At 39.7% G+C, this 20,681-nt stretch overlaps 1 protein-coding gene across 1 annotated transcript; it reads right to left on the bottom strand.

Moving 5' to 3' along the window:
- Positions 1-596: 596 nt before the first annotated feature.
- Positions 597-20,648, bottom strand: lingo1b (leucine rich repeat and Ig domain containing 1b). Its single transcript, XM_059347551.1, has 2 exons — positions 20,366-20,648; positions 597-4,175 (listed from the first exon to the last, which is right to left on the bottom strand). Exons 1-2 carry the CDS (start codon positions 20,375-20,377, stop codon positions 2,316-2,318), a joined length of 1,872 nt encoding a protein of 623 aa, XP_059203534.1. The 5' UTR covers positions 20,378-20,648; the 3' UTR covers positions 597-2,315.
- Positions 20,649-20,681: the final 33 nt, after the last annotated feature.

Genomic DNA, 20,681 nt, shown 5'->3' on the forward strand with positions numbered 1-20,681 from the left:
CTTTTGATGTCCTTGTGATCTTGATCAAGCTGACAGTTGCTGCGTTAAAACAAAACCAGGCGTCTTTATGCCTCCAAGCTTTCAGTGTAACGTTGTGTCCCCAGTGTCAAGCTGACAGTTGAATGATACTTTTCTGTTTTGAGCATCTGTTGTCACTACAACCAGCCATTTAGGAGCACGACCTAGGAATTGCATCACCTAACTCTCTGATTGTGGTTATTAAGAAATGTTATTTGTGTTGAGCTTAAAGGACAACTGAAGCTCACAATATGCAGCTCAGACTGATGAAAACTGAGCCAGGTGTGACAGTAGAAACCGGAAACCATGCATGATCTCACTCGCCACTTGCATCTGTGGGAATATGCTATAACATCACCACCAGTTTTGAATGCACTATGTGAGATTTTATGACCATAATGGCAAGTACCAACATTAAAAGACTGCAGTGAGAGTATTTAAGGGGTATTCAGTGAAGTGCGCTTCACTTTGTACCTCTTAAGTAAAGCAACGCAGCACAGGAGATCACCTCTTTTACAGATGAAAAATGTGTCTTCGCATTCATTTTTATAGTAGATTAGCATAAAATAGGCACCCCGTAGTATAAAATGTTATTTATTTTAATAGAATTTCCATCTGCCCATCCCTTTTTAAACAAGTATTTTAAGAGTTAATGAACACATTATCTTCAGAGCAGACCTTGACTGTGAAATTAATTAGACAACATAAAATCCTTATGAGGCATAAAACTCCATTTTACGCATAATATTGGGTATTGCTCAGCTGAAAGCTGGAAAATGGGTTACTTAAGGCAACAAATTAATAATGTCAGCATTTTTGAGATACACCGGTGACAATATAACCTCAGGACAGAGCGCTCGCACTTATTGAGCTGCCAGAATGGGTAAACAAATTTAACTTTGTTACACTCGATGATAAATTGTTAATCAGATGATTTTCAGGGGCTCTCTGAAACGCTGTAACACTCTCTTTTGGTTTGGTCACGTCAAAAAACATGAATATTTATCTGCTCTTCAGATTGTAATATGTTCAGAACTCACAGCCATTAAAAGCATTACTATTGTGCCATAGCATAATGTACAAGGAAAGAATAAAATACAGAAAAAATATGTATAGCTGAACATGTTAATACATTTAATGACAAACGTCCTTTGTTGGCAGAAAGGAGCACATACTGTAGGACTGGCTTTTTTTTTTCTCTTTTTTTCAGTGTGTTAACATGCACATTTGAATGATACCAGATTAAGGAAATAACACAGTTATTATAACTGATACACACAGTATAATTGAACCCCAGATGATAAAATTGCTTGTCTTTTCTTCCACGCAGCAGTGCCAAAGTGTGCAGAGAAAACATCAAAACACAATTTAATGATGTTAAAGGCCTCTGCTCTCTGACTAACAAAGGGTCATAAGGTTCACTGACTCCTCTGTGTCCCATCCACCAATTTATTCATCATATTAAAATTTTAATTTTTAAGACAGGCAATCCAAAAAAGCGAGTTCTTTCCAACATGACATTCTCTCAACAACTTCCTTCTCCAAATATTAAGACCTTTCAAAAATATTACTTTATCTGTAAATTCTGTTATTGTATTTTGCAAAATCGCAACATTTAAAGTTGGTCTTTTGTAATTTAATGAGTTATTTCATAAAAGTTTCTTTAGTCTCTCAAAATATGACTATATTCTGTATTTTTCTATTCATCTAAAAATACCTTTAACTCATGTCAGACTTGTCAATTGCGTGTGATGGGACAATAGTGGAATTTCTTTCAACTAAGCATTTCGAGCAGCAGAACTTAGGTTCTAATAATGGGTTATTGTGCTTTGTACATCAATCAAAGCAAAAGACAGCAACAAAACCCGAACAGGATAGTTTCTTTTATGTTGTGCTCATGACTGCAGACTCATTTTCACATCCTGCCAGACGATAATCAACCGAACATATAAACTCTGTTTATTTTTGGAAATTCATCTACTGTGATCCATGTCCTTCATTCAAAGCATTTCCTTAATTTGGTTTCACGCAGTTATTGGAGTTTTGAGTGCATGTTAACATACTGATTGCCAATACAAATTTACAGAAATTTGAATATTTTAAATTCAACATCTTACTTTTTAAAGATTCAGTCCCTGAAGTAAAAAAAAAAAGGAAAAAAAAAGTCAAGGGTATAGTGTCAAGATGCGTTTGCTGCTGTGCAATTTCTATCGCTCATAAACTGAGTACATATTCGAAGCGAAGATAGTATGCATCTCGACTGCAGTTTGTAAGCTTACATGGCCTCCATTTGAAGTTCACATGATTTTCATGTTGAATTGTATGGGAGCCTCAGTTGGACTGGCCTCCTCTGGTTCCTCTTTACGTGGCACATATTCAACCTCTATACTTGACTTGGTATTGTCTTTCCCTCGACTCCAGAGAAATAATATTACAAGACAGAAGAGGACAACTCCGAGGAAAGAGATAAATCCCATGGTGGTTGCAATGATAAGTGTCTTTACATCAAATGGAAATGGAACTGTGGCCCGGGTCACATTAGCACCTTCATCGCTGGGCTGGTTGGAAATGAAGGCAAATGTCTTGTTTGGCTGGTGGGGCCAATTAGGGGAGTAACTATGCACAAAAAGGTGAGCAGCTTTGGTGTCATTGCCTGCTGCATTGCTCGCAATGCACAAGTAGGTGCCGTTGTCTTGGATTTGAGCGTAACGCACCTCCAATGTGCCCTCATTAGACACAGAAAGTCTTGAACCCACAGTTTTGGTTGTGATGTATTCCTTCTTTGGGGATAGCCATATTATCACAGGGAGCGGATCACCCTCAGCTTGGCAAGTGAAATGAACTGTGGTTCCTTCATCTACATGGCTTTCTTGAACCTTATAATCCATGATCTTTGATTTCTGGCAGATGAAATAATCAGAAGGGAGAATGTCGGGGAAGTCCTTGAACTCTTTCCCTTGAACTATCTCAGGTGAAGCACACATGGGTTGTTGCCTGTTGAAGTTGAGTCTCCACCGCCGGCGGAAGACCCAGAGCAAGCGGCAGTCGCAGGCCAGCGGGTTGTCGTACAAAGCCAGAGTCTCCAGGTTTCCCACTGAGTGGAAGACTGACTCCTCCAGGGTGTTCAGGCTATTGCTGGATACATTGAGTACACGAAGGTGGTTAAGTCCTCTGAAAGAGTAGGGCTCAACGGCAGCTAATCTCCCACCAGCCAAATGAAACGCCTGGAGCTTCTGCAGATTGAACAGTTGGTTCCCTTCCACAGTATGAATTGGATTGAAAGAGAGATTCAAAAAGCGGAGATATCTTAGGTGACTGATGGCTTGGTAGGGGATGACAGTAAGATTACAGTTTGTGACGGACAGTGCTGTGAGGTTGAGTCCAAACAAGCATTTTGGAGTCATGGTATCCAGGGCAGGCATTTGAGAAATCTCCAGCACTCTGAGCCGATACAGCCTCTTAAAGGAGTAATCCCTCATGACAGTGACGTTAAGATAGCGTAATCGAAGTGACAACAGGTTATGCAGATGGCTGAGGGCATCAGTGGGCACTGAGGCCAGATTGCATCCCTCAATGTTGAGGCTTTCAAGGTTGCTGAGGCCATGAAATGATCGGGGTGAGATGAATACCAGGTCATTGTCTCCAACCTCCAGAGCCCTGAGGTTGTACAGCTCCTGGAACATATAGTCAAGCAGAATGACAATTTTGTTCTCACTAATATCCAGTTGGGTGAGGTTGGTGAGGCCTGTGAACACCCCGAGCTGAATGAGCTTCAGCTGGTTGCTGCGCAAACCTAGAGTTCGAAGGTTCATAAGGTTGCTGAAAGCCCCAGGCTCAATGGATGAAATTGTGTTTTCATTAAGCTGCAGCTCCTCCAGCTGAGGGTAATTAATGAACTCCTCGGGCCCCAGAGTTTTCAGCCGGTTCTTGCTGAGGTCCAGCAGCTTCGTCTCGGTGGGTATGCCCTCGGGTAGAGCCGCCAGTCGCCGTCGGTGGCACACGACTGAGCGCTCCTGACCGTTGCAGTCACATCGTGAGGGGCAACCGGTGGTGGATCCGGAGAGGACGGTGCCGAGCATGAGGATCAGGATGGGCTGCCAGCATGCCACCAAGTAGCTGTGCCCCCCTGCCTCCCCGAACACCATCCTACTGCTTACCTGCAGAGACATGGAAGAAAAAGATGTTGGTAAAGAGGAATGACAAACGCAAATGGCTCTAAAAGACAATTTTGAACAATGAAGATGCATTTTCTTAACAGAGGAATAAAAGGATGCCTGTCATTAGTTACTAAGAGAAAAAATGCCCCAAATCAGGGTTCCATTCTGGCTTCTTGCCAAATTTTGATATTAGTAAATGGACTTTTCTTTTGAACGCAAAAACAAAAGGTATGTCTGTTTACTTGTAAGGTTTCCCTGTGTAGACAGGTATGGTTTGATCTGCCTGTCCATATGTATGAAAATAACTAGGCAGTGGTGGAAAAAGTAAGTAAATCACTCCACTACAAGTAAAAGTCCTGCATTCAAAACTTACTCAAGTAAAAGTACAAAAGTATCAGCATCAAAATGTACTAAAAGTATCAAAAGTAAAAGTACTCGTTATGCAGAATGGACCCGCTCAGATAAATTATATTCCAAATACATACTATTAATACATTACTGGATTATTATTGATTTATTATTATTATTATTATTATTATTATTGATGTATTTATGTAAATGTAATGGAGTAGAAGTATAAAGTTAAATAAAATGGAAATACTCAAGTGCCTCAAAATTCTACTTAAGTACAGCACTTCAGTAAATGTACTTACTTAAATGTTACATTCCACCACTGTAACTATATTGTATTGTATTGTAGTGTTGTGTAATTGTTTTCCTAAAATGCTTCCCTTGCCTTTTTATAAAAAAATATTTGAAATACCATTGAAATACTTTCATTTGATTGGAAAAAAAGGTTTCTAACATACCTTACCAGTTTCATAAACTATTGTTTTGCAATTCAAAATGTTCATGGTAATAACCATTATATGAAACTAATGAGTCCTCCCTAGATCCACTTCTACATAACCTGCAGTATGGACTGAATACATTTCTCACAATATAAAGCCTTTTGAAAAATCTATTTTCAGAAGTTGTGCAAAGTCAGTGGAAATCACGATTTCTCTTTTATCTGTCCACCTTAACAAAGATAAAAGCCTTTCCTTGCATAACATTTCATTATGGTGACTTCAAGTAATGAAAACAGCCAATCAATAAAAGGGCTTGGTCACACAATACAACCACCCTGCTGTGCTTCCGACTCCTGAATATGCTGGAAACGATTACTGCCAATAACAATGACACATCGTCTCCCCTCATACAAACAGTTTTTTAAATTAGCAGCCAAAACTGCCATGGTATATCCTTAAATGGCTCCCTGAAATATTTGCAAACTTAACACATCCCATGCCACCACTGAGCTGTTGACCTTGCCGTGATATAAAAAAGAGATTGCTGCCAACCGGTGATAAATGGAGAGAAGGAGATTGTCAGAGGACTTTAAACCCCTATTTGATTTCGAGTCAGGGGAACTTTAACTTGCTAAAACCTTCAAGCTCTACTTCTCACATCAATCATGCGGTTTAAGTCCCAGCTATATCTGTAGGACAAACTCGTAGAAGAGCCTCATGCAAAGCGAGAGAAATTACACCGTGATGTGCTTTTACTTTAGCAATTTTATCTGAACAAAGTTGTCTTGAATAGTCCTAAGAAGCAAAGTAAAACATCAGTGTTATCTGACTAATAATTGTCTGTATTGCTTCATGATAGGGGCATTCCATTCCATGTTATTGTGAAACAGTGATGCAAAGAAATATATCTTTTAAATTTCAAAGGGGACTTCATGAGAGGGTAATACAGTCTCTGTCCGAATATCCATCATGTTGTCATATGTGGGAGCTTAATAGGCTCTATGTGTTCAGTCTGAAACTTGTTCACTTACCGCAAAAGTGTTTTGGTAAGAGTGCTTCAAATTATTGGTGTAGTGCTTTTTAGAACCTCTTTGGCTGTCTACCACGCTTTTGTAGCGTTAGAAGCAAAAAAAAAAATCTCAAACTCGATAGACTGATCGTGCTTTTATTGCGCCAACACAGATTAAACATCACTCTCAGTGTATTAAAGTCATGTGACTAAAGCAGGCTTGGATTGCAGTCTGAGTAGATCCGATGCAATAGTAATTGTAGCTTCCACTTTCACTTCCTGCACAACTGTTAATTTCTGTGGGCTGCATATGTCAGAGCCGTCAGGCGTCAGTCCAGCGTGCATAGAGCATTGTAAAAAGGAGACTGTCAGAGTGGAATCTAAAGTGTCTATCCGTTGCTCCTCTGTGACCTCCCACTCTGTTCTGCCTCTCACTAATTATGTGAATTTGCAGATGGATGGCATAAGACTTGTCCAGTGGGATGGTGAAAGATCTCTAAAACAGACAAGCACACGTTTAACTTTGATCCATTGTGACATATGCTAAACCTCGGAGTGAAAGGAAATATCACGAAGATACTCAATGCAGAAAACGGCTGACATGTTTATCTGTTTAACACAGAATGTGATTTTTATCTTGTCAAGTCAGGCGTATGAATGGAGATGAGGCTCACTGATGTCCTTGCTAATCGAAGACAAGCAAATGTAAATGCAGTGCTGATTTTCTTACCAGAGTACCATGCATGATTTATGATTCAGAGTGTAGTAAAGGCAGGGGTACTATCTGTGTAATCTGGCCTTACTTCTGCTTCAGATCTGCTCACTGTATCACCACTTTGTTTTGACCTTGAGCTGAATTTCTGAAAAGAAAACACTCAATTACTGCCTTATATACACTGAATTTAGTGTGGTTTGAAGTATTTTTTTTTTTTGAGAAGAAAATACACCAAGATCTCCAGCCTAAATGACAGAATTGACCATTTGTCTACACCACACATAACGACTCATATGAGCATTTGTCAAAATGTGCGTTTTGCAGCTCACAGTACAGTGGAGCATTCTCAAAATAGCACATACGTCATTATACATACACGTACGGTTCGCAGTTGTAAAAAAATCTGCAGTTTCAGTGAGGCTGCAAAACCACTGGTCTAGGTTTAGGGCAAAAAACTCCCTTGCAAGGCATTATGAATAGGGATGGGATTAATTCATTGATAATTGATTGATTGTTAAGAATTTGTTCGATCATATGGAATTTTATTGATTATTTTTTAGGGCCCGAGCAGGCAACGACCTGCGAGGTCCCTATTGTATTTCGAATGATTATTTTATTTAAATTTTATTTATGACTGCATATCGGTAGGCTACTCACTGAGCTGAAACACGGTCGATCGTTCAGTTCTGAAGCCGTACGTCAATAAGCCAATGAGCTGAGAATCAAGTTGGATAAAGTTAAAGTTTGCAAACTGAAAGTTGAACAAACAGGCTTTTGCATAGTACTGTATATATATCTTTAATTTTGCCCATGTATGCATGCAGCGATTAATTGATTAATTGATCGTTAATTTTATAGATAATCTACTAAGCAGGTTTCTTCCAAACGCCCATCCCCAGCTATAAAAGACAGTTTAAACAGTAAATAAATGTATGTAAATGCTGGAAGTGAAGTAGTTATGATAGTGACGCGAGCCACAAAAGTTACGTAAAAAACAAAGTTACGTAAAAAGTTGTTTACTTTTGTTTTCACCCAGTGACACGAACCCCGTTCTCCTGGGGGAAAATCTGTTGTCCGTTCGACCCATCCACCACCTATTCCTAGCGCCCTGAGTGTGACCATTGAAATCCCACATCGCGGTCAGTCATTACTAGTACGTCAGCAAAATTGTGGCGAAAGAGAGTTTAAAACGTAAATGTGAGTTGTATTTTGCTGCCTGTACAAACACCCTATATGGTTGTTTTTGAAAGGAGAAACCAGCCTGAGAAAAAGTAACTTGATCTGTCACTCCACATATCCTTTGTCCCCACCCTGATTCCTTCCATTCCTCTTTTTGATGCCACTGTGCAGGGGGGGAATATGGCTGGACAAGCCTTTTCTCTCCTGCCCTTCTATGACTGCTTGCATTTTCTCCGCGGACCTCTCACCCTGTCACAGTCTTCTCTCAAAAGCATGTCTCAGCTCACCATTAGTCTCTCGTAGCCTTGAATCTCCTCTCTTATGATGCCTTGTGGTTTGATACGGGGCAAACCAGAGAGAGGTGTGCACTGCTAATGGGTCACTGAATTTCTGCAAGCAGGATGGAGACAAATAAGCTACACGCATCAGTGCATACATGCCCTTCGGTTGTTTTTAGTTACTGTTAAGTATGCTTGTTGTGCAGCGTAATGCTAGAAGGACTATTGGGATGTTTACATTAAAAGGGGAACAGGGCCCTTTTAAAAAGTAAGATTATTGAGGAGGCAGACAAGTAGGTCATAAAAAGAGGCTTTAAAGTAAATTGTAGTTGCAAATACAAAGCTTTGTCATTAGTTGCACCACATTATTTTTTAGAAACTGTACACTGTATGTTTGCCGTGTCCCTGCTGGATCCGTTCAACTTGTGACCGCTGTCATGAATCATCATTGCAGCTTGAGTTCTGAGAGTGTTTCCCTTGATGTATTGAATAATTTAGTTTTTTGTTTTGATTGATGTGCAGGCAGTTTGGGCACAGTTAATTTGTCTGTTTTTTCTCCCTTTTTTAGCTTTCAAATGCTGCTTATTGAGATTTAATATGTGACCCAACTTTTATTGCAGTGTTTGTAATTGTGATTAAATGACACCAGAGTCGAGCTTCTTTTTCCTGAAGGCTTATAGATAAGCATTAAATCTCTGCGAAGTAACGTGAGTGACTTTTATATGTATCAGTCTCCTCAAGAGAATCCATCATTTCTCTTTCATACCTAAACACACGCTTCAGTCAGTGATGCTTTCCTGAATTTCCCTCTGGGGATCAATAAGTGCCTATCTTACCTTTTAATTTTTGTTTATGACAGTTCAGAAATAATTCACTCTCTACAGTACTTGTAGCTTCTGCTTTCTTCAGTTCAGTTGTGAACAACATGCTCATTAACACCTCTGTTAGCTTGTTGTTGAGTGGTAAACATTTCCTAATCAGCTTTCATTATTCTGCCACTGTTTAGAGAATGAGGATGAATCAAACAAAAAAAAAAGGAAGCCACAGCCACAAAGTAACACGTAAATACGTATAGGATTTAGGAGCTAAAGATTGCTTCCACTGCTGTGTTTGTGTTCAGCTGCCAAATTTAAAGTAAACATTAAAAAGTCAAAATACAAACAAAAAAGTTGTGGGATGCAAAGTGACAATGTTTGTGGCAGATCACAGTGGACAAGTGTCTTTTACATAACTGTGGTGCAGTGTGTGATATCAAAACAAAGAGCGTACTTTGATTATCTCTTATTTTAGTTAATTTAAATCAAAATTGGGTTTATTACATCCGACCAAATCTGCAGCATGTGCACATCTAGACATGATGCATCTTAACTTACAAACAGTCGTGCTATTGCAAATATACATAATTATGTTACAGTAAATACTTGCTGGGTAAACACAGACAGCTAATCTAGGTCCTCCAGAGGAATGAGCAGTCAGATATGTGAAATCCCATGAAAACAAATCCTCCATGGAGGCCGGAGATAAAGGTAACAACCCCTGCAAACCTAAAAAGAAACTGCACGGCCTGATGCTCCACCATGGCAGGATCAAATGCTTAGAGGAGGACAAAATGGTTCAGTGCATGGGAACTACTCCTGTTGAGATGCAGAAACACACCTGCATGGGGTCAGCAAACTCACAATCTTTCTTTTTTTGACAGCAGTATCCTAGAGCTAGCAGGGCTCTCAGCCAGAAAGGCACACACTTTTGCCTCAGAAGTTACTGCACAGAACATACCTGCACCCATACTTATTCTGGAAGGAGACGGTGTCGAGAGAGATTTAAGAAGTCTGGGTGATGATCGTGGTCACTGTGCAGGTCAGGACAAGTAAACGCACAGAATATTCTCTTTAAAGGAGTGGATTGTGCAAAACTGAAAATGTTAGACAATATTTAATTACCTGTGGTAGTTTGCACGTCTGCAGTAAATTATAACGCACAGTGGATTCTCATACTGTAGTTCTCCGACAGCGACTTCAAAACAAGCCCTCTCAAAACACCACATGCCACATAATCCAGCATAATACATGTTCAGGAGCCAAACAATTGCACAGAGTCCCAAAGATTTACACCAGTTTTCAGATCATTTTTTCATTAAAATGAGCTTTCTGCAGTGTTTTTGCAAAATGATTTTTCCGGGCTTTTTAAGAAGCAGAAGCTTACGAGGTGTGCGCGTGCAAAGCTCTGTGAAAACAACTCTGACCCCAGAATCCTAATATTATATCGGCACAAAAGAAGATAAGTATAGGAGACTCAGATTTCAGATCTTACTGTGTTCACCAACCAGCTGCTTGGACATAAACACTATAAAAAAAAGTGTCCAGGAATTAGCCAGAGAGGAGCAGAGGTCTGTGAGTGGATTAAAAATAAGCCTAAAGGGTACTTATCCAACACATTCAGGCAGATACTGAAGCTTTGGCATTCATACGGGATAGTTTTCAGTTTGACAGGTGACACTGTAGATTAATGGTGTTCAGGGTGCCAGAGGACATGGAGTAGTTGATCACAGAAACCTGCTCTCTACCTAAACATCACTGTGCTTAATGGAACTGAAAACAACAGTTTCCATTAGGCTGTCCATTTGACTCTGTCTGTCTCAAAGTACCTGTACTGCACTCTAAGCAACACAGCATTCATCTGCTTGTCAGGAATCATGGCTGCTAGTTGTGGAGGCTGGCCAAGCAGGTCGTCTGCCTTTATTGTAATGTGATATTTATTTAATCCCAAATCTAATAAAAGCAAACTGTTCGTACATTTATGCGAAAAGCTAGATTTTCAACTTGCATAAATACATTTTCTCTGCATGGTGTTTCTCGCACAATAAAGCAATAATTAATTTGAGCTTTTTAACAGAGAGCGCTGCTTCTCATTTCACTGCTCACCTTGCTGCATATGTGCCTTTGAAAATGAAGTGTTCATGGGGGTATATGCCGCCTCATGCACACTGGTGTATGCCCCTCCACAGGACCAGTGCTATGTTCAAAGGGACCCCAAGGGTGCTGGCTAACACCAAGTCAGTAGGAACTGCATCCTTCTCACACGTTCAACCTCTGTGCTACTGATCTGGAAATAACCAGCTTCAAGATCAGAAGGCTCCTCTCATCTGCTGTGAGGTCAGTGGACGAGACTCATCAGCTTTGATCCTCCATCTTTTGTTGTGCACCAAAAAAACAATTCACTGATTCTTTTTTTTTTGTTGCCTGAGACAATTAGCTTTGCTTCCTTAAACACATTCTTATGCAAATTTTAAAGTGTCTCATTAGAAAAGTGTAAAGGAAAAGGCAAAATTCAATAAAACTTTTCAGTAACAAAAGTGTTTACGCTCTAGTCGTGTTTTGCCTTTGTTCAAAATGTATTAATATCCTGCTAGTTGGATATGGAAACAACTTTGCAGAATAATTTCTCACTTGAACATTTAACTCACATGACTGATCAGCTGTTTCTATCGACATCTTCCCAGATCACTGCATTCATTTGTCCTTATCTCCGACAATATGAAACATGGCCAACACTTGCTGACGTGAAAGAACAATAAAAACTTGCCCAATTTAAAAAAAAACAACAAAAAAAAAAAAAACTCTCTTTTTCTCTTGTCGATGGCTGAGGTGAAGTGTGCTATTTCCAGTTCACAAGCTCTACTTCTCCTACTCCGTTTACGGCTTGATTTTGGATTTGCATACATCTATATATCTTTTCATATTTCTATTTTATTGTATTGTACATATATTTTCCTCCAAAGTATTCTACATTTTATATTTGTATTTGTACATATCTTTATTTACTTAAGACTGGCATTTGTATTTACATTCATGGAAAAAAAAATTAGACCACCCTTTTTCTTCAATTTCCTGTTAATTTAAATGCCTGGTACAACTAAAGGTACATTTGTTTGGACAAATAGAATGATAACAACAGAAATAGCTCATAAGAGTTTAATTTAAGAGCTGATATCTAGACATTTTTCATGGTTTTCTTGATAATAACCAAAATCATTATCACGAAAACTATGGAAAATGTCTAGATATCAGCTCTTAAATTAAACTCTTATGGGCTATTTTTGTTGTTATCATTATATTTGTCCAAACAAATTTAGCTTTAGTTGTACCAGGCATCAAAATGAACAAGAAATTGAAGAAAACAAGGGTGTTAATTTTTTCCATGACTGCGTGTTGTTGTAAATTTAGTGTAGAGGGCTTTTTACTTGTTACCTGTTATTTATCAACAGAAGCACTTCTTTTTCTATTCTAATACAGTAGCAACTGTAACAAAAAGCAATTTCCCCCCGGGGATGAATAAAGTATTTCTGATTTTTGATTTTAGCCATGCATGAACAAGAAATTACTTTTTGCCTAGCCTGGTTTAATCACTCCAAACCAGTTCATGGGGACCATGGTTGCCAAAACAGCTGGCTCCAGTCATTTCTTTTTAATACATTTAGAAGTTTTTTTGCACATACGACTTTTTGATGCATCACAGTAATTCTATTTAGCCGCTTTAGCTTTGGAGTCCTAGTTTTGTGAATCCGTTGTTTATGTGACAACAACTTTTCCTGCTGCAAAATATCAGAATATCTGCTGTGAAAAAGCCCCCCTGTGATTCCCTCGGATTACAGCACGAGATAAAGAACTCATGTGGATCACCGCGAAAAGAAGTACAAAATGAAACCCGGTGCCACATTACTAGCCACAAACACGGAGCACACACACACACAGAAAGCTAAAGAAAATAAAAGAAAACCAGCCCAGGAAGAAGAAAGGCAAAGACTTGCACTACAAACTACACTTTGTTGCACTGCTCATAGGTGCAACAAAGACAACTTTTGGTTCCAAATAACAAAAAAAAGTGCAACACTTCACACAGTTCTTCTCCAGTACATCATGCTTTATTAACATCACCTAATGTTTACGGCTACCTTTCATATTTTTCATCATGGTGATTTGTGGATTGTGTATTCTCAGATTTTTAGAAATAGTCAGAAGATGTAGGCCACAAGCAAACAGAGCACACATGCTTGGACCCTCTGCAATACAGACAAAGACTCTTAATCCATCTACTTTAAAATGTCTAATCCTTATGGTCTTTGTCTTTAAGAACAATCAATAAACTCTGTTAGCATCTCAGAAACGAACAGCTGGAACGCTGTCGAGATACTGTGTTTGTAAAAGAAAAAGTTCATTTAAAAACATCTCACTCAGCAAACAAAAGTTGCTGTTTGGAATGGAGCGCTGGAGGCATGTAGAAAAACAAAGGGGAAATCCTAAGCACTCAGAGTTCTGAGCTGACACCTACGTATCACGCCCTGAAGAAGACTCCTGCTGAAGCATGTGGGTGTCCGCCATGCTTGAATAAAAGCTTTTTACTATACACTCAGAACTGTGAGTGCCTCGGAGTTCACGGTCTTTATTGTTTGTTGGGTATATGTCAATGCAATAATAAGTAGCTGTCTTGCATTTGACACAAATATGCTGACCTCAAGTTTTAGATGGCTTTTTCCTATAGACATAAGCAATTCTAAAAATAATAGTCACAATAAACACGACTCCATAATGTTCCAGTATGCAGAATTTTTCAGATTGGGTTGGGGTTGGACCTATAGAGATGTGTCTGCCTGTTTGCATTGTTAAGCCATCATTATAGGATTTCTATAGTTTGATTAGATTTAATAAGGAATATAGCTTTATCATGATGGTTTTTGTTTTCTGATGAAAATGTGGATAGATTTAAATCTCTCTCAGCTACTGGATTCACTGCAGTGGGAAAAAAAGATTTTATTTTATCTGAGAAAAGGCCTATAGCGAGTGGAAATATATTTGATTTCGAGTCCGTAGCTTCCCGTTGTGCTGTTATGAGCGAGATAGGAGGACGCTGCATTTTCATGATGAATCCGAAACGTTTTTGCACTCAATCTGCGCAGTCTACCCGATGGATTCAATTTGGAGTGAGTGGCTCATGGCTCTGGGGTGAGGGGCCCAGGAGCAACCCAGGGCTGGTCCTCGCCACTCCCTGAGGCTGTGTCTCTCTTTGAGGGGAGGGACAGGATCCTGGAACAGACTGTTCTCGTTCGTCATGTTGACAACCCACCCAACCATCTTAAAAAAAAACGACCTTATCTCGTTTCCATGCTTTGGTGGGACTTGAGTCTATTTTTGACTTATTTTATTTGAAATACACATTACATACAGTGCTGTGCAAAAGTCTTAGGCAGGTGTGGAAAAAATGGCTAGAAAAATTTATGCTGGTTTGAAGGCCAGTTCACTAACTTAATAGAAAATAAATACGTACATAAACGTTTCTATTTTTGAAATCATTCCTATTTTACCAAATTTTTTCTACACCTGCCTAAGACTTTTGCATAGTACTGTATATACACAAAAACAACCTATTTTACAGTGTTCTTTCAATATTATGAATCAACATGCCTTAATTTATACTTTTTCGTACGGCCTGCCAATCAGTTTCTACCATTTTTTCAGGAAATTTAAATATTCCAGGACCTGTGGACTGGCACAATCACTGTCATTGTGATGAATAATTTCTAAAAAACCCTGAAGATTTAGATCATTTGGTTTGGATTTGGTGATTTATAATACATTTAATAATACTTCAATGCTGTGTAATGCAAAATAATGAGACCAGGATGGGTTTGATATAGACAATCTGGATATTTTTACAATCCCACTTGAGCGGTGCAAGCATAGGGATCTATATGTGATTAGAGTGTAGGAACAGAACAGATAGAAACAGCATTGCAGATTGTAAGTGAGAGTTCTGAGATTGTATTTTCCAGCACTCTTTGTATTAACAAATGGAAACAGTTCTGCCGATTTGTTTTAGAAATTGGCTGCATTAAATCATTTTGAGCTTAAGATCCAGAATGTAGACTTCAAAACAAAGCCATAGTCTTTAAGTAATGTGGCATTCCTGTGACTAATGTGTTGGACTCTGACTCTTAAATTCTTGGGGGCGGTTTGCTCAGCCATGTGAGAAATGGTCATTTCATTTTAGCCTTTGGTCTTACAACTATACTGAAAGCAAACCCCATCTCTTTGGGTTACTAGATGTTCAGCTGTCTCTACGAGGCACTTGACTCTACAAAAGATACAGGCTCCTACTCTACTATTTCACACTGGGCAGGTAGTGTACAATCAGTGTGTGGGAGCTTTTCAGCTAGAAGCTTTTGAGCTGGGAGCAGCTGCCCACGTTTCATATAGGGGGTCAGTGTGAGCCAGAGGGACTCAACCAGACGGGCCGGTGAACCAAAACAATTAACTGCAAGAGGCTGAAAGCTGCTCAGAGCTGCCGACTATTCATTCTATGAAATCAGCAGCACTAATAACCCTTTCACAGTCATTTTATTTAGTGTTGATGAGGAAAATGTTGCCTAATGGAGTTTTTATTTGCCATCCAAAGATGTTTTTACCTTACCTCATTATTTATTATTATATCAAGATGTAATTAAAGCTGTTTTCATCTTGTTGGACTCATCAGTCAGATTCATGACAAGGTATGTAATAGCAGCCAAATGATCTCACTCCTCATTGAAATATTGTAAGAACATGGCCTAGGATGAATCTTGCAGTATATTTAACCTATTACTTAGTGTTCCTACGCGGATCTGTTTCTTGGTTCATTGACAAAGTCGAACAGTAATACTACAAAAGAGCCTCTTGTCTTCATTAACACCCATTCCTCTTGAAAGTCAAGTAGGATAAGCTTGAAATTACATAAACCTTTATCCCCTACTCACCATCGGGGAATATAAGATGTTTTTGGACTGGAATTGAAAAGAAAGGGCTAAATGCCATGCTAAAGGCAATTTTACCTCAGACAAGCCTCTTACAGCCCTTCATTGGAAGCACAATGGGAGATTTTGAGAGATTTTCACACCAAATCATTGAGGCAATAATCAGCAGTTACAGTACAAATATGAAGTTAAAGTGCCTTTTTTTTCACTGATACAAGGAAACTCAAGTTATTTGCCCCGTTTTTTTTGAAGGAATGCTTCAGCCTTGGTGTTGATAATAGAAAAAAAAGGCATTAAGATTCCAGAGGCTTAGTTACTCACTGACACAGTCCATACAGTTCGGAGAATACAGACAGACAGGGCGATAAACCATCACGCTCTTCCTTTCTAATGAAAGGAACCAGACCACTGATGTCAGTTATATTATAAATTCCCGCCAACCAAAAGGGCGATACGAACAGGCGCACAGATGAATGGGAAGAGACAGTCTTTGCAATGATATTGTAGGCTCTGCCATGGTGGAGCTTGAATCCAGCCCGGAGCATGAACATGAGGCACCCTCAGTCGTCAATCGTTCCAGCCCCTGACTGTCTCATATTTTGCATAAAGCTGTTATTATTAAATTTAAATGAGGAAGGCTGCGGCAGAGCAGCAGGACTGTGACCTTCTGAATACATTTGTAGAACGCAAATTTGAGTATCCTGTGACAGATCTGGCTCCGTCTGTCACCTCGCCATCCAGCAGACTCTCTACAAACACGTGGTCGTGGCAGTCTTCACCACAATCACTCTCACCGTTTCCTTTTCAAGGTGGCTGATGTTACCCATTATGTGGCTGCATCTGGATTCCAGATGGATCTTGTTTCAGAGAATGCTTTAATAGTAACACCCTCAATGTTTTCTGGCCACTTTAAAACATTGCTCCTTTCTGGGGCATCGCAAATGAACTGTTATGTGCAGGAGTGCCCTAATTTTAGCTGTAAATAAAATGGGCTATAATTAGATCCCAAAATCAAACATGATTAACCATAAGAGGCCCGACAAAGGCTTCAGATGGGAGTGAGATCTTTCTCTGTCTAATTGTTACTCGGTTAACTGTGGGACGAAACACTCTGCTTTTATATTCAATATACTGGTATATATGTCTCCTTTGAGTTTACCCACAGATTTGTCAGCTTGACTACTATTCCAATTGAACTGGAAGGAAAAACTTAACATCCTTGTGTAAACACATTACCTTGGCTTTGATGATGCCCATTTGATCCTACTGTGAGAAAATTGGCTATTGTTCAATGTTCTTTAGACCGCTACGTTACAGAATATTAAGCATAGGACAGCATGAAACAAAGCACTGTGAAAATATGAGCAGCAGCACTGCTTTGATTGTGTCTAGCTGTTGTGTTTGGTTTGGACTGAAACGCAGTTGTATACATGTGTGCGTTGTCTTTATCATTTTACTCGCATTACTTATTGACTTGCTCGTACTGTTAAAATGATTTATATCTGCTATATCTGTTGTTATATTTGAATAGTACTGTATCTGCTCGTTAAATGAGCCTTTTTGAGCTTTTTTTCCTGAGATGTTGGGAGTGAAGCAATCCATACTCCATTGTGCTTATTATTTTTTCAAGTAGGCTGCACACTGTGAGGAGCATATACGGAAGAACCTCTCTGGATCCTATAGATTCTACAAGGTCTCTTTTCTTCAGTGTTTGTAGGTAATTCAAATAAATTAGCATGAAGTCTTGCAAGCACACACATAACTCTATATTATTGGATACTCTGCTACTGAGCAGTCTCAGAGGCCTGGGGGGTACTGTGGCTTTTACATGGACAGTGAAAACATACATTTTAACTAAAAAAGAGATTCTTAAAGTATGTTTGCCATTTCATCCATTAGGCTACTTACATATGCAGCAGTTTTTCTGCCAAAGACAAGCAATTGCATGCTATAAGTTAAATATAATGGACTCCACACGTTGCTCTATTGTAATCATTACAGCTTCTAAACTAAATATTTCTCTATTGATCAAATTGTATGTAACAATGTACGTTTGTAGTGGTGAACCAGCAGAGACTCATCACTTTACTCTGCAGTTCCCCTCTGCTGTGCGTTTTAGCTCACTGTTTTGGTTTTCACAGCCTGCAAGTTCAATGTTCTGCTTCAGTCTCGCCGCTCTCATTAGCATGACTTTCAGCCACAGCAGGCAGCTGTTTTCTGCAAGAAACAAAAACAAAAATGCAACCAAAGAACCCTGATAAACCCGCTGTAGTCGACCTGCCCAGCACCACAGGGCAGAAAGACAAAGTTGATGACTAGCTGGTGAACATAAAGTTGCATTTAGCAGCCATAGAGACAGAAATTCAGACCAAAAAATAACTATAAAGTATGGATATTGGATTTATATTTATCTGTGGGGGGATAAACATGACAATTGAATGTTTTTTTTGTTGTTGTTGCTCCCAGTGTGCAGGTAGGTAACTTTGACATGTTAACATAGCAGATATTAAGATTTGATATTGATATTTGTTTTATATACTTGATAAATGAAAAGTACTTTCTTAATTAGGAACTTGAGTGCAAAAGGGACATACAGTTTAAAGTGAAATTGGACAAAAACATATTTCCGGCTATACACTGACTCTGACAATAATTTGATTAACTACACTGGGCTATTCCCATAAGTATAGCTCTTGGATGTAGGCTCGATGGAGTTGAACAGTAAAGCTGTATGAATTAATGAATAAGGAAAAAAACCTGCACACTTCTGTTGGAAAACACTCACAATGCTTTTAACCAACATTTGGGTTTGGAGTGGACCTTTACACATTAAAACGTTACTAGACAAAGAGATCCCCGCCCTGAGCTGTATACACTATTGTATTCTGGGTTAATGGAGCTTAAAGGTTGGAGAAGGTTGTGACTGGAAGGTTAGTTGGAGTCCAGTTTGTTAATTGCATTGGACTGAGTGCTAATGTAAAGTGTGACGTAAAAAAGCAAAGCAGCAATATATCCTCCAGCCTTGATATTCTGTCGTAATATGCGCATAAATGGTGCATGAATTGTATAATTAACAAGTTGTGCTGATATGGCATTTACATTCCTACACACTGGAAAGACATGCAAACAGGACTAACTGAACAATCTACATATTGTTGCTGTCTCTGTTCAAACAGTTTGCCCAGTAACAATGGGTTAGGTTTAATCACCGATCACCAGATGTAATCAGAAATTCCAGTCATAAACATGCTCCGCTCATTTCAGTTTGTTGAAATTGCATTGAGTGCTCTGGAGCGGCAGACGTGCATGCTTGGTGACACGCATTAATAACTACAAAAAAAAAAAGGGAAGAAAAGATTCTAATCAGCTGCCATAACCTGATTACAAGGCCCCAATTTAAGTCTCGCTCATAAAGCCTTGACGTGAAGAGCAGACCCTTCACTCAAAGAGCGTCAGGGGTCTGTGGCTCGCTGAGGTTGTCACTGTTAAAAACAGAGAGGAAGAGTCCCCTCAACGCTGTCTGCCTGCTGGAGCGTTGCAGCCATAATTATAAAAATGCAAATATAACAAGCAGTAGAAATTAAACTATGAGAGATCAATTATTTGGCCTGCATAAAGAATCATCGGGCATCATTCCCCACACCCACCCCCCCCCCTCCCCTCTCTTCCCCTCCTCATCACCACCACTGCCACCTATCAGTCTAACCTGTGGCAAATCAAACACCTGCATAGGATCCCTCACACCCAGAGGACACAGCCAACAGCAAAAAGGCTGCTGAGAATGAATAAGTGAGAGCCGAGATGAGTTTACTGGCATTTGGAGGAACATGAATGTTAATGAGGGCAGATTAGGAAGCAACGACAACCACCCGGGCACAACACTCTGGAAGAAACACAAAACAGACACTCTCCTGCTCAGCCTCACACCTTCAGCTGAGATATAAAAAGGCAGGACATAGGTGTGTTTGCATGCATCCATGCACACACACACACACACACACACACACACACACACACACACACACACACACACACACACACACACACACACACACATACACACACACACACACACACACACCATATTTACAGTATTAACCTGTATTGATATATTCATCATGACATTTTTACATACTGTATAATCAGATATTGCATGCACTCATCCTATGTGTGTGTTCCATACACACTACAGACCCAGATTGAACAGCACACAGCAAAATGAAACCCATCTGGATGACAAAGCACAAACAAGATCTGGAGCCCTCTTCAGTGAATAATACTCCCTCTTTCCATCCCTACCATTTGCCTACGATACACAATTTTATTCCTGACATTAATTTGCTCCCTGGCGATCCCCTGGCCCCACCACTGCACCATAATAAATCTGATCCAATGCCTCAGTGCTCAAAGCCCACCATAGAGACAGAGTACTTACCAGGACTGTCATGCAGAGAATTCTAATTCAGGCAGCTCCATGTTGCCAAGGAAATTCAAAATGCCTCCGAAAGCATGGAGACAGGGATGCAGGATTCAAGACTAGGCTAGATTCAAATGGGAAAGAGGGATATATGCAGCGATGAGAATCCCTTGTCTGAGGGGCATTTGAGAAATGCCTTCGTCCTCTCCAGATGCGCTAAATCCGGCAGCACTGATAGGCTGACATGTAAACACACAGGCGGCTCTGCTGGCTCACACACGCTCACATACATGCTGCACCTAGCAGAGACAGAGAGGGGAAGAGGGAGGGGCAG

The sequence above is a fragment of the Centropristis striata genome, chromosome 2 (genome assembly GCF_030273125.1).
Source record: "Centropristis striata isolate RG_2023a ecotype Rhode Island chromosome 2, C.striata_1.0, whole genome shotgun sequence".
NCBI classification, from domain to species: domain Eukaryota; kingdom Metazoa; phylum Chordata; class Actinopteri; order Perciformes; family Serranidae; genus Centropristis; species Centropristis striata.